Genomic DNA, 16,933 nt, shown 5'->3' with positions numbered 1-16,933 from the left:
CAGCTCAATTCATTTCTTCTTGCTGGTTCTCTGCTGGTTTAACCAAAGGGAGCTTACACACACACACACATGCATCAACACGCACATACAGACACACACACGTGCATATGCCATATTTTTTTGCACTATAAGGCGCACCAAATTTTAGGGTACAATGAACGTCTATTTTCTGGTCTATTTTCATATATAAAGGACACTATACACATTAGAAGGAGCATTATGCGACACTAGTAAGGAACAGGGGTGTCGCCATGTTTTCTTTCTAATAATTCAGCAGGTCTCGCCGCTGAATTTAAGTTAAGTAAAGCTAAGCTAAGTACACAAAATGTAATTCTTAAAAAGATGGGGAAATAAGCATTTTCTTTTAAAGTGAAACAAGAGCTGGATGTTAATCTACACAGATTTCTCTGATATATTCATTTCTGAATGGCAAAAAGAGCTAGCACTTAGCCTGACTAGTGGATAATGCTAATGCTGTTCCAGCAATGCTAGCCAGGGTTAGCAGCAGGCTACAGTACAATATACTCGCCTCTGACTTAGCGTGACTAGCGGATAATGCTAATGCTGTTTCAGCAATGCTAGCCAGGGATAACAGCAGGCTACACTCTGATATACTCATCTCTGAATGGCAAAAAGAGCTAGCGCTTAGTGCAGTTAGGGACTAATGCTAATGCTGCTCCAGACTCAGTGCTGGAGAAACTTTAGTGAAACTTCTATATAACACTGTACTTCCTCATCAGAGTCGCTTTACTGGTTTTTACAACCTGACTGGTAGAATTCATTCATAAGGTGCACCAGATTATAAGATACACTGATGATATTTGGGAAAATTAAAGTATTTTAATTGCGCCTTTTAGTGTTACAGTGCAAAAAATACGGTACACACACCTGCAGTCGTGTTATTTTAGGAAAGTAACCCCCGTTTATCTTTGTTTAGCTCATTAAGGCATGTCTCAAGTGCGCCGTTGTCAAAAAATAAGGCGAGCAAATGATTAAAGCAAACCCAATCCTACCATGTGAATAATGTCACTTCATGTAGAGCCGTGTTTTAATTGTGTGTACAGCGCGTCAGATATTAAATGCCCACTGAACTAACTCACCCTCAGTGGGTAATTACCAGGAGAGAACATGCATCTCAGATAGGTCTTTACATTATCAGTCTGGCTATTTTTATATATATTTATATATATATATATATATATATATATATATATATATATATATATATATATATATATATATATATATATATATATATATATATATTTCAAATCGTACCAGTGTGTAAAGCACTAATTAAGTGTTTTTCCTTTTTCCAGAGCTTAAAAAGGTGTTTTGAAGTGTGCAGTGCTGCAGTGAAGTGCTGCTCAAACCTACAGCAAAATTAGCGGTGTAGCTAAACAGGAGGTTTTGATGTGTTTTTATTATATTTACGCTTTATATAAAAGCGGTTAAGTGGACAGTGCTTGCCGAACGGTGCAATAAAAGAGCGTAAGTGACATCAGTACTCACGGTCAGCGCAGAGAGGGCCGCCGTAGGTGGTCATGGTGCAGTCGCAGGTGAAGCCCTCCCACTGCTGCAGACACACGCCCTGGTTGGAGCAGGAGTCCTCCGTGCAGGTGGTGCCAGGGCCAGCTGGAGGGGTGAAGAGAGCAGGCAGGTTAATAGGTTAATTATTTCACTCAATTAATCATTCAACCATTTCTGGGGAAAAAAAGAAAACCTTGCACTGGTTACTTCAATTAAATGTGCATTACTGAATTACACCTACAGTAGTTTTATGTACTATTACACTGCCATACCAATGTAACCAGAGACTGTAAAAAAAGATGGGCGCCGTGTCGCCGTTTCCATTCATTCAATGAAAACGAAGCCAAAATCTTCCACCATGTTGGCGATCCTGAAACCCGAGTCTGCGCAGTAGAGACCAGAGGAGGGAGAAAGACTGTGGAGAGACAGCCTACTCATTTAAATACCCCCGCCCCTGAGGGCTGCCTCCACAGAGCTATACACAGTCTATGGTCCCGCCCATACAGTCATTGGTCCCACCCTGGCTAGGTGTAACCCAGCCCTTTTAAATATAACCACACTTTTTGAATAGAGCTGAATAATGTTTTAAAAACAAATTCTGTGGGGATATAAAAAATACAATATAAGCAGAGGTTACACTAGCTGCTGCATTTAAATAAAGGAGGTAGAATTACAGTGTACTGGGAAAAAAAAACGTGATTGAAAGTTGTCTGTTTTGCCATTGAATCATATGGGGATGGGTGTGGTTACGCAGCTTTCTGCAACCGAACAGCAGGGGGCGCCAGACCTGTGGTGGCTTCACTTTTGAGAGACGATGCTCTGTCCAGCTATACACAGTCTATGAATGTAACCTATTCCCATGTCCCATTACTTTTGGCATGTCCTATGGAAGCTTTAAACAGACAATTCTATCCAGATTAAGACTGTCAACGTTATCACCCGATTAATTTGGAATCTGTAATACGTTCTTATTTTTTTAAGTTAATTACACCAACAAGTTTGACCCCAACTTCCGCCCAAAATCTGCCCCGCCCCCACCTAATGCACTGAATTAATTTCTGGAGCGGTTCGCTTGTGGTGAGAACATGATCTGGACTTGATGGAACCCAGCTTTCAAATAAAATTATTTTTAATTGAGTTAAACTGCTGATAAGGCACAGTTTAATCTGATACTGTATATTAGCCAGATATGCTGCTCCATGCTGTTTACACACTAGGAGCACAGTATGTGCAGCATTCACTGCTCGCATTTTTAGCATTCTGTGTTGAAACAGCTTCACATCGCACAGATATACGCTCTGCAACACAGAATCCTCTCTCTATTTTTACTTTTTTGCTCCCGCACCAGACAGTTCCGACCAATCAGGGGAGACAGTGTGCTTGCGTGGTTTATTAGACATTTGCACAGGTTTATGCCTGTGTGAAACCAAACCAAGTAGAGGGAGAAACGCTCCAAATAAACAAACTCATCAACTAATCCAGACCATAGAAACTTTTAGTAACTACAGGTGTGAAAATTCTCTTTTATTCTCAGCAAATTAAGCTCTAATTCAGAAATACTTACAAACAAGCTGTGATGTTTATAATAAAGTAAAAAAAAAATAAAAAAACTCTCTCTAATTTATCATGGATTCTTTATTCGAGTATTCGAGAGTATATACTAGTATTTGAATTGACACCACTAATATAAATATATAATTGCATTTTACATTTCTCACAAGATTATACAGGTGTGGAACGCTGCACGATAAATGAGAGACAGAATATCAATACAGGAAACAAGAAAAAAACAGAAATGGAAGAAAAAGAGACTTGTGACATCATTTATATAATATAATACAATATTTCCATGATGTTTTCTATTTATTTATTTATTTGAAAGTACTAGCATAACAAGTAATATTTATGAGAAAATTATATTACATATACAAAAAAAACTTGACATGCTATATTTAAGATAATGCTGCATTTTGTTTTATTATTTTTTAATCAATAAATGAATTAACAATGAGCTAAAAGTGACTTGTGCAGAAACGTTTCTTGAAATAAAAAAAAAATAAAAAAACTATAAGCTTCAGCACTAGTTCTAGCAGGAAACTCCTATGCTCGTCACTGGTATCTCAACCAATCACCAGCTTCCATCTGTGTATACAAGACCTCCCCTTACGTGCCCTTCTCTGCTTGGAGGCACTTTTTCCCATTCCCGTTTTCCTATTCCTTCTCCCCACCGCCTCCAGTTTGATCCTGCCGGCTGCCTGAGGTATGGCTCCGCCCCTGCCTCCTGCATACGGCAGGATCTGCTAGAGTCTAGATGCTGCATACCTGGGCTGATGACGGGGCCTACGCCAAAGACTAACTTTATGTAGATTGTTATCTAATACATTGATAATACTGTCAAACATAAAGCTGTTATTATTGCACTCTTGCTTTTGGAGTCTTCCTGGTAGAATGTGTCTTTGTTTCAGTCGAACTGATAACCAAAACCATAGTTGTGGTCTTCCTAGCAAGAAGTGCTTTTTGTAGGGCATGCGGGAAGTACAAAACCCCCTGTATGAATGGACGTTCTACCAGAAAGGAACATAGGATAAACTAAAACTCACCGTCGCATCCTCTCTCCACCTGGCCCACCTTGTGCAGGGCGTCAGCGATGAGATCCGGCAGCCTGCCGTTCAGGTCCACCGAGGCCAGGCAGCCCTGGTAACCATCCCGAGACGCTATCAGCTTGGGCAGGCTGTTGTACATGCTCTTCCCCACGCCGCCAACGTACAGCTCTCCTGCAGATTTCAACAAGACATTTACCAGCGTAAGACAGAGCAATAAAAGTATTAGAAAAGCATAAATCACAGTCACGCGTCGGGAAGACGAGGAATATCACAGTTTAACCATTTTATTCCATTAGCGAGGCTTTGTGTGGAGGAATGATTCTCTCTGTTCTCACTAATGATCTGTTCATCATGCTAATTTCCTCCCGATGAAGGATATCACAAATGTACCTTTGATGCGCGGATGAAAAAAAAAAACAAAAAAAAAAAGAGGAAATGGGTTGCTCGCGGAACGAGCGTACGATCGTGTTAACAATGAAACTGTCATTCAATCTCTGGCAGAGAAAACGCTCAGAATATCAGAATATATATGCAGGATATGGAGATAAACAAAAGAGCGGGAAGATAAAGCGTCTGTGTATCTTCGGTGGTTCGGCCTGCCTGGCTTCAATGACCACGTATTGTACGAAAAAGAAAAGAAAAGAAAAAAAAACGGAAAAACTGAAACGACTATGAGGGAAAGCACCTCCTAAAACCACCCACACACACCTGCGGCAATTATATGCTCTACATAACTGGCACAGAGCCAGCGGCAATAGTCCTACCTTGCTATATCCGTCTATATTGTGCTGTATACTGCTGACGGTTTCCAAGTCTGCTATTATCCATTTATCCATATGCAAACCTGCGTAAGTGTCTCCTCACTAATTCGTTCTCAATTAAGTGGTGTGGAAGGGGTCAACTGCGGAGAAAGACCCCTCCAATCACCTTGCTGAGGAGAGCACATTTAGAGGGCATTATTTGCGAGCGAAATATCTGTTCAATTTCACCGAGCTCTGGCAGAAAGACAGGCAATTATGTTCTATAACTGACAAGCAAGAATACATATGGCAATTTTCGTCCCGCATTGCAAAAGTCCGCTTTTCTCGGCTTGTTTGCCCAAAGTGCTCTTTCCCCCCCTCTCAAATTGACTAAGGCCAATTAGACCATCATTGAAAGCACTCCTCATAACCTCCTCAACACCATTTAATTCGATTCCACCACGGAGAAGTTGCATTTTATCCTCCTGACCTCCCGCTGTCATTACCGACCTCTCGACTCGCTAACAGCGTAATTTTCTGCCAATGCTTCCACAATAAAAACAACACCTCCCGGACCGCAGAGCAGGTCAAGATTCGTGAACGCATCAGCATCAGTAATTCCAAATTAGAAATTAGAGAAAGGAAGGAAGGACTGTTTCGCTTCAGCTAAATGGATGTGAGAGAGATATCTGACTTCGGATTTGATTTATATACAGTGATCTCAAAAAGTACTGGAACAGTGAGGTCAATCTGAAAGAGAGATTTGAATTTGAACATTTGAAAAAGATTAATAATATGAAACAAAAGATCAAAAACATTACAGCTTTTTACAGCTTCCAGGTATTTACATCTAAATCTGATACACAGTTCAGAAGATTCAGCACCTCCTCTCTGAACTCCTGTCTGACTGTCAGGTGTGTTTTGTTGCCCAGGTGTGTCCTGATACGTTGATTATTCAAACAATAAACAGCGCTGAATGTCTATGCTTTTTTTTTAGTTTCAGATTTGAGTTTTATCTGGGCAGACTGTGCTTTTATAAAGTAGTTAGAGGAGTAACCAAGAGGAGTTGTTAGAAAAACAAGCAAAAGTGAAGCGACTGAGAGAAGATGGGAAATCAATCAGAGCCATCAGAGCACAAATATTGTCTATAGACAGAACAACTGTTTGGAATGACTAGAAGAAGAAAGTCGTCACTGGTGTATTAAGTAACAGGTGTTTAAGAGACAGACCAAGAAAAACCACAGCAGTTGATGACAGAAACACTGTAAAGTTCTGTAAAGTAAGACCCTAAAAACTATGTATCGTCACTTAAAATCTCACTCAAAAGGTAAAAAAGTACTTTCAAAAGCCAATAGTAACACTTTTTCATTAACTTTCAACTAGTCGGACCAAAGGAGGAAGGGCCCCCCCCCCCTAGTTTTTCCTTGTCACAGTTGCTCTGTCGTTCATTTTTTGTTTAATTTCTTGTATTGTAGACATATTTCTGTAAATATGCTTTGAAATGACTCAGCATTTGTTGTTTTAATACAGTACTGATACAGTAAGTAAAACCAGTCAGCCCTCTTTAACCCTTTCAGACCTGAATTGTGTTCCAGTGATGGGACAATATAAGAATATAAGAATGCTGTTTTGTCTGTGTTGAACACAAAACAGGACTGTGATATTTTAATATAAACTCTATATAAAAAAAATGAAATCCAAATAAGAAAAATGTAATTGCTTTTTAATGTCCATTGCATTGTTTGGCATTTTTATTAGACCTTTTTATTTCACCAACTATCCCTAAAATAAAGTGAAATAAAGATAATTAAAAGTGTTCTAAAGCACATAAAATTTGTCAAAACTAGCTCTTAACTTTGCCTCGTTGGCTCTATAGTGCTGCAATGCCATAAAGTCTGAGTTGCTGTGTTTTCCAGTGCAGTGGGCGGGGCTAAGCTACTGTTTTAAAGACTGGTAACCTTTTTATTAGGTGGTTCATGGTGTATTCTGATGGACAAACAGGCCACAATAATGTGACGTTCAACAATAATTAAATTAAAAAAGAAAATATGTGATGTCCATTGTAATGGAGTCATTAAACAGATACTACTACATACCTTTCTAATTAATTAATCATCTCTAAACACCCACATTAATTATAAATAAAATGTATCATATAATGATGCAGACTCATTAGAGAGAGCCTGTAAACAGCAAGTAGCAAAGTAGCATGTAGTTACCTCATAAAGTCTATGACCAAATTATGTCAGCTTACTTGCTTGTTTTTGCAAAAAAACTAAAAATGACACCAGCTTTATACCACTCATATTTAGTACTTGATATTTTAGGTGAGGAACTGCTTATTTTACTGATTTTCTTTGAAAAAAAAAAAAAAATCAGTTGCTTTTAGATGGATGACAGCCATGTTCTCACTGATAAGACAAAAGGAAGAAGGAAAGGGAGCATCTTTAGCACGGCTGTTACCTCAAATGCCACCCACCCACACAAACACACACACAAACACACACAAACACACACACACACACACTCAGCAACTCAGTTCCTACAGTCAGTACTAGAGCTCCACAACAACGGAATTTAAATACACTTAATTTTACACTGCCTGGATTTAAATGATTTAAGTAAATGATGTGGGGTTGTTGCTGCAGTTGGTCTGCAGGTCTAGGTTCAGCAACAGTATGTGCTGTGAAAGAATGAGGTCAGCTGACTATATACCTGAATATACTGAATATAGACCAGATTATTCCAGGATATCAATGGATTATTTCTTCCCCGATGACACAGGCATATTCCAAGATGACAATGTCAGGATTCATGGGGCTGGAATTGTGAAAGAGAGATTCAGGGAGCATGAGATCATCATTTTCACACATGGATTGAGAGAGTTCACCACAGAGTCCAGACCTTAACCTCATTGAGAATCTTTGGGATGTGCTGGATGGAGAAGCGCTGCTTTGTGCAGCGGTCAGACTCTACCATCATCAATGCTTCTGCAAGATCTCAATGGATTGAAATAAATCTTGTGGCATTGCAGAAGCGTTTTCGAAACAATGCCACAGTGAAAGCGTGTCGCAATCAAAGCTAAAGGTGTTCTAAATACATATGTTTTTTTTTTTGGTGGCAACTTAAGGCTTACCTTAATAATTTCAAACCTGTCAGGTTAGGATTACACCAATCCATTCCCATCCATATTAGCACATTTCAGTTACATCTTATTTATCCAGCATTTCACCTGCTGTTTCAGACTGAGAATCAGGACTACTGAGGTCTGCTGATTCTGTTGTCTGTTGGTCTGTCAAAGTGTCCCAGTGTCCCAGCACCATCAAGTCTTTTGTAAACCAGTCACACACAGATCACACAGACCTGTGCACTCTATAGTTGTAATCCTGGAAGGTGGGAGTGTCAGAGCTGTCTTTGCTTCGACATGAAGCACACCGTAAGCGGGATAAAATGGACAGGAACTATCTCAAGAGACTGCGGTAATCCTTTTCCTGGCAGGCCTGAGTAGAAGGAATGATACATGTGGCTAATGTTTTATGCAGGGAGCTTACAAAGCCCATTTTCTGAGATAAAAAGATAAAAATGCACCAAAATCAATGCTGCAGCAACTGCATTACAACCTTGCATATCTCATTTGAGGATGACAAAAGTACAGGGCTGATAGTGGGGGGAAAAATCTGTATTCTGTAGCCCAGGAGGTGGGCAGGGGTGTTCCTCACTTAAAATGACTATGACCAGATTTTTCAGACTATAAGGCATTCCAGATTATAAGGCAATAGATGTCCATTTTCTGGTCTATTATCATACATATAGCTTAACAGATTGTAGGGCGCATTAAGGATGCCTACATCAAAGTGAGCAAGGGTGTCGCCATGTTTCCCTTCTAAAGGCCTAGCCTTAGGATTTCAAGTGCACCTTATAGTCCGAAAAATATGGTAGTACTAAATATGAATGGTATAAAGCTGGGGTTATTTTTCATTTTTGCTCCAATATTCTGTGCTGTCGCAACAGTTAAACAATGGTGCTGCTAAACATTAGCATAGCGTGGTATTTCCAATACACACTAGCCTTTGGTCAATGCTGGAGAATGTCCACACTTGTTAGCTGTGCTCCTGTTAGCTGTGCTAAAGCCCAGATGCACCACTTAAAACCAGAGATCTATCAAAACACTGGTACCACTTTTCCACCCAAAGAACTCTTGGTTCTTGAACCAGTTCCGTTTGGGCTTATAAGAACCGAGGTGCTTTACAGAGAACCAGCCCACGTTACTACCAATTTTAGTGGAACCGTTCATCATGGTTCACACTGAAGAACTTAGTTTTCTTCGTTTCTCACCGCAAACAACCATTCCTGGTTCTGGAGCCTACTTTTGTTGATGGAAACGTGGCAAACTGTTCAAAATTAGGTTGACAAACCAGAACGGTGCCAGTGGAAAAGGGCTATGGGAGAGCCAATTTCTTTTTTTTTTTTTTTTGCGGTCAAGTCAGTATACTGATAAGCAGGAGATCTGGTGAGGCGCTCGAATGCTCTCAGCTCTGAAACTAACTTTTGTTTTATTTCTTTCAAATATTTCTATTGGATCATTCACTAATACTAATCTCAGAATGAGGTATTTGACATAATCAGCCATAATATGCCAGGCAATAAACGTATCATAATATATTAGACTCCACAGGGACATTTCATTTAACAGACCAACAGTTTTACAAGGTAGTAGAATTCGCCACCAATCATCACCAATCTCTCAAGTACTCCCTGCTTTATTCCACAGCTTCATACATACGCTGACTCATTAGAGAAACAGAAGAAAAAAAAACAGAGCAACCAATTACAATCCATCCCATGTTGAAGAAACAAATTATCTCAAACAGCTGTAAGCATTAGAAAAGAAGCCAAATCCTCGGGAAACACAAACACAATTAGCAGATATCTTGGTAGGAATCTCGCACGAGCGTTCCGCCCGCATGTGTATTCTCGTGCCAATACACAGAACAGGTCAACCATTACTTTCTACTGATGGATCTAAAACTCCGCACATCAGCGCCATTCCAATCCCTCCCATCTGAGGATGTTCATTTTACACTTCACAGAAACGGGCCGGAGCCGGAGGATTCCCTCCACACTTCCCTCTATTCTCTCTCTCTCTCTCTCTCTCTCACATAATTGCTCCAGCAATTACAACTGACACATACTGCGAGGCTGTGCTTTTGATGTTTAAAGGACTTGTTCTAAAGAAACCCAAATGAAAGGGCCCTCGGAGCCCGCTGTACTGACAGCAGGAAACGCTGCTTTGCAGCCTTATTTGATTTGGACTTTATTACACGTGTGGATTGAGAGGGAAATTGACTTGACTCATGCAGCAAGATTCAATGGTTCTAATAAAGTAGCGTTTCTTTTTTTTTTTTTTTTTTCGTGCGTTATGGAAATCCATAAATGGTTCCTTTAAAAAGCCCTTTTATATATTTAATATCATTACGCAGCATCCTCCTAATCCTGGGGAATTTTCAGCCTGCTCTCCGGAGGGAAGCGGAGTAATGAATTAACGCACGGACACACATAATGAACGCACAAGCTAAATGAACAAGCATATATTCTTTCATTTATATTTGTAGTTAATTGTGCAGAAAATACTCGGAATCCTTCATTTCAGCAGAGCGCCTTCAGAGTGAATAATGTACTAGATGCTTTTTTTTTTTTTTTTTTTTTCTGTGTGACTAAAACTCTTCAATATGCTGCACATATCCCGTGCATTTATATATAAATGTATTTCCATGCAGAAAAAAAAACAAAAATCAATGTATTAACAATCTAAATAATCATAAATTATGTAATTGGACTAGTGTTAAAGTGTGTCAATAGGCTGAGGGCAGTCCTGTGCGTGAACGAGTTCAAAAGAACGCGTTCATTGAACACGCTCATTTTTTCGTGAACGTTGAACTGAATGCAACACATTTTTTAATAAAGAACTTGAACGTGAATTAGTTCACATTATGTTTCATGAACGGCAGACATCCCTGTAAATGAACGTTGACTAGAGAGCGCGGAGCACAAGGGCGAGAGAGAGAGACCAACGACGAGAGCGTGGAACGCGAGGGCGAGAGAGAGAGATACAGAGAGAGAGAGAAAGACCAACGACGAGAGAGAGAGAGAGAGAGAGAGAGAGATAGAGATACAGAGAGAGAGAGAGAGAGAGAGAGAGAGAGAGACCAACGATGAGAGCGTGGAACGTGAGGGCAAGAGAGAGATACAGAGAGAGAGAGAAAGACCAACGACGAGAGAGAGAGAGAGAGAGAGAGATAGAGATACAGAGAGAGAGAGAGAGAGAGAGAGAGAGACCAACGATGAGAGCGTGGAACGTGAGGGCAAGAGAGAGATACAGAGAGAGAGAGAGACCAACGACGAGAGCGTGGAACGTGAGGGCAAGAGAGAGATACAGAGAGAGAGAGAGACCAACGACGAGAGCGCGCGCGCGAGAGAGAGAGATACAGACAGAGAGAGAGCGAGAGAGAGAGAGACCAACAACGAGAGCGTGGAACGCGAGGGCGAGAGAGAGAGAGATACAGAGAGAGAGAGACCAACGACGAGAGTGTGCGAGAGAGATACAGAGAGAGAGAGAGAGCGAGAGATAGAGAGATACAGAGAGAGAGAGCGAGAGAGAGACCAACGACGAGAGCGCGCGCGCGCGCGAGAGAGAGACATACAGAGAGAGAGAGACCAACGACGAGAGCGTGGAACGCGAGGGCGAGAGAGAGAGATACAGAGAGAGAGAGAGAGAGAGAGAGACCAACGACGAGAGCGCGTGCGAGAGAGATACAGAGAGAGAGAGAGAGCCAGAGAGAGAGAGATACAGAGAGAGAGCGAGAGACAGACCAACAACGAGAGCGCACGCGCGAGAGAGAGATACAGAGAGAGAGAGCGAGAGAGAGAGAGAGATACAGAGAGAGAGAGAGAGAGAGAGACCAACGACGAGAGCGTGGAACGCGAGGGCGAGAGAGAGAGAGATACAGAGAGAGAGAGAGAAAGACCAACGACGAGAGCGCGCGAGAGAGAGAGAGATACAGAGAGAGAGAGACTAACGACGAGAGCGCGCGCGAGAGAGAGAGATACAGAGAGAGAGTGAGAGACCAACGACGAGAGCGTGGAACGCGAGGGCGAGAGAGAGAGAGATACAGAGAGAGAGAGACTAACGACGAGAGCGCGCGCGAGAGAGAGAGATACAGAGAGAGAGTGAGAGAGAGAGAGACCAACGACGAGAGCGTGGAACGTGAGGGCGAGAGAGAGAGAGAGATACAGAGAGAGAGAGAGACCAACGACTAGAGCGCGCGCGAGTTACAGAGAGAGAGAGAGATACAGAGAGAGAGAGAGAGCGAGAGAGAGACCAACGACGAGAGCGTGGAACGCGAGGGCGAGAGAGAGAGATACAGAGAGAGAGAGAGAGAGACCAACGACGAGAGCACGCGCAAGAGAGATAAAGAGAGAGAGAGAGAGAGAGAGAGAGAGAGATACAGAGAGAGAGAGAGAGCGAGAGAGAGACCAACGACGAGAGCGTGGAACGCGAGGGCGAGAGAGAGAGAGAGAGAGAGAGACCAATGACAGGAGTGAGAGAAAGAAAAAAAAATGTCTAGTGGAAGTGATGCACGGAGACAGACACCGATTCTCCTAATGAACATTTTCATCACCTGGTAAGAAACCCACAATTGCAGCGTCATGAGCAAATGTCTACAATGAGCAGTTTAAAAGAATGTATAGTGATTTCTAGCTTGTAGTGTGAAAAAAAGTATTTATTTGAATATCTCACAAAAAAAGTAAAATGAACTGAACTTTGAACTAGTTCAGAATTAAAATTGTGAACTTTGAACGTGAACTGTTCACTTTGAGCATGTATGAACTGAACTTGAACTAGTTCAGAAAAGCTGTGAACTGGCACAACACTGGCTGAGGGTACCTACACATGTAACAGGGCAAGGGTAATTAGGGTAATTAGATGTGTCATATGTGTGAATATAAGTGAATACATTTATATTCCTCCAGCAGTCCTTGTCTAGTATGTAACTAGGGTTTTGATTGTTTCTCAATAATAAAAATCATTATTCCGATTCCATTACGGAAAAGTGAGATAAAATCATTTGCATTTTTGTCTAACTGACACTGATATACACTGCTATATAATTACATAACCTGTACTACTGTAATCAATCTGTAATAATGTATGCTTCACCAATAGTTACATTGTTGTAGTGTTTTATTGGGATGTTATAATGAAGTGGGACCAAAAATGATACCAAATTATAACTGGGGTGGTAAATGTCAATGTTCCCCCAAGGGTTAAACTGCTAGCACATATCACACAAGATAAAAAAAATAATGTCTGGTTTGCGTGGTAATGCAAATGCACTTTGATTAATTAATGTCTAAATTAATGCCACCACCTTCTCAGCCTGTCAGATCAACAACAAAACTTATGTGACTATGTGGGCCCTGCTTTTTTATAACATAAAGGAGTAATCTATTATGGTCTTAATAATAATAATAATAATAATAATAATAATAATAATAATAATAATAATAATAATAATAATAATAATAATAATATAATAAAATTAAATTAAATAGTACATACATGTTAACATTAGAACTCCTTACTTACTTACAGATTTCTTTTGTTTTTGCCTTTTTGTCATACTTACATTTTTTAGATTATCAAACAAACTTTAATATCAAACAAATATAACCTAAGTAAATATTAAAACGCACTTTTTAAATTATTAAGGGAAAACAATATTCAAGCAATCTAGCCCTGTGTGAAAAAGTGTGAATACTTCCAGACCTATAGAATCAAGAAATCCTTTAAATAGAAGCTGTCTGACAACATGAAGCAGCTAAAAGATCTCAAAAAGCAACACATTATGCCCAGATCTGAAGAAATTCAAAAACAAATGAGAAAAACAAAGTCATTGATCATCTGTCAGTCTGGAAAAGGTTATAAAGTCATTTTCAAGGCTTTGGGACTCACAGCAGACCACAGTGAGAGCTATGATTACAATTGGAGAAAACATGAAGCACTGGTGAACCTTCCCAGGAGTGGCCGGCCGACAACAATTAATCCAAAAGGGCATGGACAACTCATCCAGGAGGTCTCAAAAGAACCCAGGGCATCATTTAAAGAACTGCAGGTCTCACTTGCCTCAAAAACCCTCCAATGTGTCTGAATTAAAACAATTCTGTAAAGAAGAGTGGAACAAAATTCCTCCACAGAGATGTGAAAGACTCGTTGGCAGTTATCAGTAAAGCTTGATTGCTTTACTTTATTAGATTTAAGAGGCAAACACTATGTCACACAGGGCTAGATTGGTTAGGATAATTTTTTGTCCCTATATTTAATACAAGTATAATTTAAAAAAAAGTACTTTTTATATTTGTCTGATATTAAAGATAAGGCAAAAAAACAAAAGAAATTTGCAGGACGTTTATGCTCAAAAACCCTTCCATGTGTCTAAATTAAATAAATTCTGTAAAGAAGAGTGGAACAAAATTCCTCCACAGTCATTAGGTTTAGGGGTCAAATTATTTTTACACAGGGCAAGATTGGTTTGGATAAGTTTTTTTCCTTTAAAGGAAGGGGGCAAATATTATTTCACACCACTGTATATGTATCTGCAATATATCCCAATATACCTTGGGTCACATATAAACACCGGGGTCTGCTTCTTTGTTCCTTCTTTGTATTGTGTGGCAAAGAGCAGCTTCTGGCTTCAGGCTGGAATATCTTGGCGCTACAGTGCTAGACCTGCTCCGACATCAAAGTCTGCGGTTGCCAGGGATGGTGGTGCAAGAGGTATGAACACTGAGCACTGTGGACGGCCCGCTTCTTCAGCATTCAGGAACATACTGGTAACTGTATCTTATATTTAGATTCAAAGCATGGATTCACATTAATTACTTAATTAATTATATTTGATAATGACTAACAACAATTATTGGAAATATGCCTTTCAGTAAAATAAAGTACAACAAGTGATATGTGTACACAGATGTTTTAATACCTATGTAGTTCACTATATAAGGAGTAAGAAGTTTTTGGTGTAAAATTAAATAAACCAATCAGTGTGTCACCTGCCATTCCCTTTAAGAGCCAAGTGCACTCTGACTTTGGCACAATTGTATCTTAACAGCACAGCGCTTTGTGCATCTCAGAGGGGATATACTAACCTGCGTGTTCATGCTGTGAAGATACACCAGCAGCTCATTTAAGGGAACAGCAATGTTATTTCATTCTTTATTCTGTTTTTTGTTAAGGTATATAGGGAGCACGCACCTATAGGAATGGACTCTGACTATTAACTGTTGTCAAGGTTTTAATCAGTCAGTGGCGCACCTGTGTTTTCCACCGCCAAAATAGCAACACGCCAGAAATTTACCTGAACACACCTCACTTCCAGACCACCACACTCCTCAGTGTAGATACAGGGGTTGGACAATGAAACTGAAACACCTGGTTTTAGACCACAGTAATTTATTGTGGTGACGGACAGTTCTGGTGGAAACAGGAGAGTTGAGGTGCACATTGAATTCTGACGTGATTTGGGCAGCCGTCGTTTTATGTTCAGGCTGGAACATTTAATAGCTGCTGTCTACATTCCACCCAGCGCTAGCATTGGTGCTAATGCTAAAGAGGCTCTGTGTGAACTCTATCGGACTATCAGCGATCTGCAAAACAAACACCCAGACGGACTGTTTATTATCGCCGGAGATTTCAACCACGCAAATCTCAAGTCAGTGCTCCCTAAATTCCACCAACATGTGAACTTTGCAACGAGAGGAGTGAGCGCATTGGATCTTGTTTACACAAACATCCCCAGCGCGTACCGGGCGGAGCCCCGCCCCCACCTTGCTTTCTCGGATCACATGTGTGTTTGGCTGACCAGTTCAGAAGCAGGTGAAAACCTGGCCGGCAGGCTCCATCTCTGCCCTTCAGGACTGTTTTGAGTGCACTGCATGGGACATGTTTAGGGAGGCTGCTACTGAAGGCGATTCTGTTGATTTGGAGGAGTATGCAGCATCAGTCACTGGCTACATCAGCAAGTGTATTGATGATGTCACTGTCTCCAAGACCATCACCACACGCCCAAACCTGAAGCCCCCCAGGGCAGTGTCCTGAGTCCTCTGCTGTTCACCCTGCTGACTCATGACTGTGCTGCAAAACACAGTTCTAACAGCTTTATCAAGTTCGCCGATGATACAACCGTGCTGGGTCTCATCACCAAAGGCGACGAGTCAGCATACAGAGAGGAGGTGCAGCGGCTGACAGACTGGTGTACAGTCAACAACCTTCACCTGAATGTGGACAAGACAAAGGAAATGGTTGTTGACTTCAGGAGAGCACAACACACCCACTCTCCACTCAACGACGGGTCCTCTGTGGAGATTGTTAAGAGCACCAAGTTCCTTGGTGTCCACTTAGCAGATAACCTCACCTGGACCCTGAACACCAGCTCTACAGCCAAGAAAGCCCAGCACTTCCTCCGGAAGCTGAGAAAGGCCCGTCTCCCTCCACCCATCCTCACACTCTTCTATAGAGGGACCATTGAGAGCATCCTGAGCAGCTGCATCACTGCCTGGTTTGGGACCTGCACCGTCTCTGACCGCAAGACCCTCCAGCGTATTGTGAGGACAGCTGAGAGGATCATCGGCATCTCTCTCCCCTCCAACACGGACATTTACACCACCCGCAGCATCCGCAAAGCAACCAGCATTGTGAATGACCCCACTCATCCCTCACACGAACTATTCTCCCTCCTGCCTTCGGGAAGAAGGTACCGCAGCATCCGGTCCAGCACGACCAGATTCTGCAACAGCTTCTACCCCCAAGCCATCAGACTCCTTAACTGCAGAGACTGAACTGATGGTTTTTCTGTACATGCACACACACTCTTACCCCACTTACCCCAGAAAATGGAAAGCACTAAAAACCCTACTACCTCACTGGACTCTATTGCACACTGTGTAATAGAGAAATTACTACCTCACCTGGTCCTAAAGCCCCGCCTCTTAATCAGACAT

The 16,933-nt window shown here is 41.3% G+C and overlaps 1 protein-coding gene across 7 annotated transcripts in view; it reads right to left on the bottom strand.

Annotated features, from left to right (window-relative positions):
• nrxn2a (neurexin 2a) overlaps positions 1-16,933 on the bottom strand; it is a 696,697-nt gene that overhangs the window by 314,459 nt on the left and 365,305 nt on the right. For all 7 annotated transcript variants that reach the window (XM_049466698.1, XM_049466699.1, XM_049466697.1 and 4 more), the window contains 2 exons: positions 4,131-4,304; positions 1,513-1,635 (listed from right to left, as the gene is read on the bottom strand). In XM_049466698.1, coding sequence (XP_049322655.1) covers positions 1,513-1,635; positions 4,131-4,304 — 297 coding nt within the window. The remainder of the gene's footprint in view (positions 1-1,512; positions 1,636-4,130; positions 4,305-16,933) is intronic.

Source organism: Astyanax mexicanus, chromosome 17, assembly GCF_023375975.1.
Source record: "Astyanax mexicanus isolate ESR-SI-001 chromosome 17, AstMex3_surface, whole genome shotgun sequence".
Lineage (NCBI taxonomy): Eukaryota > Metazoa > Chordata > Actinopteri > Characiformes > Acestrorhamphidae > Astyanax > Astyanax mexicanus.
This window is presented reverse-complemented; position numbering and strand designations above follow the sequence as displayed.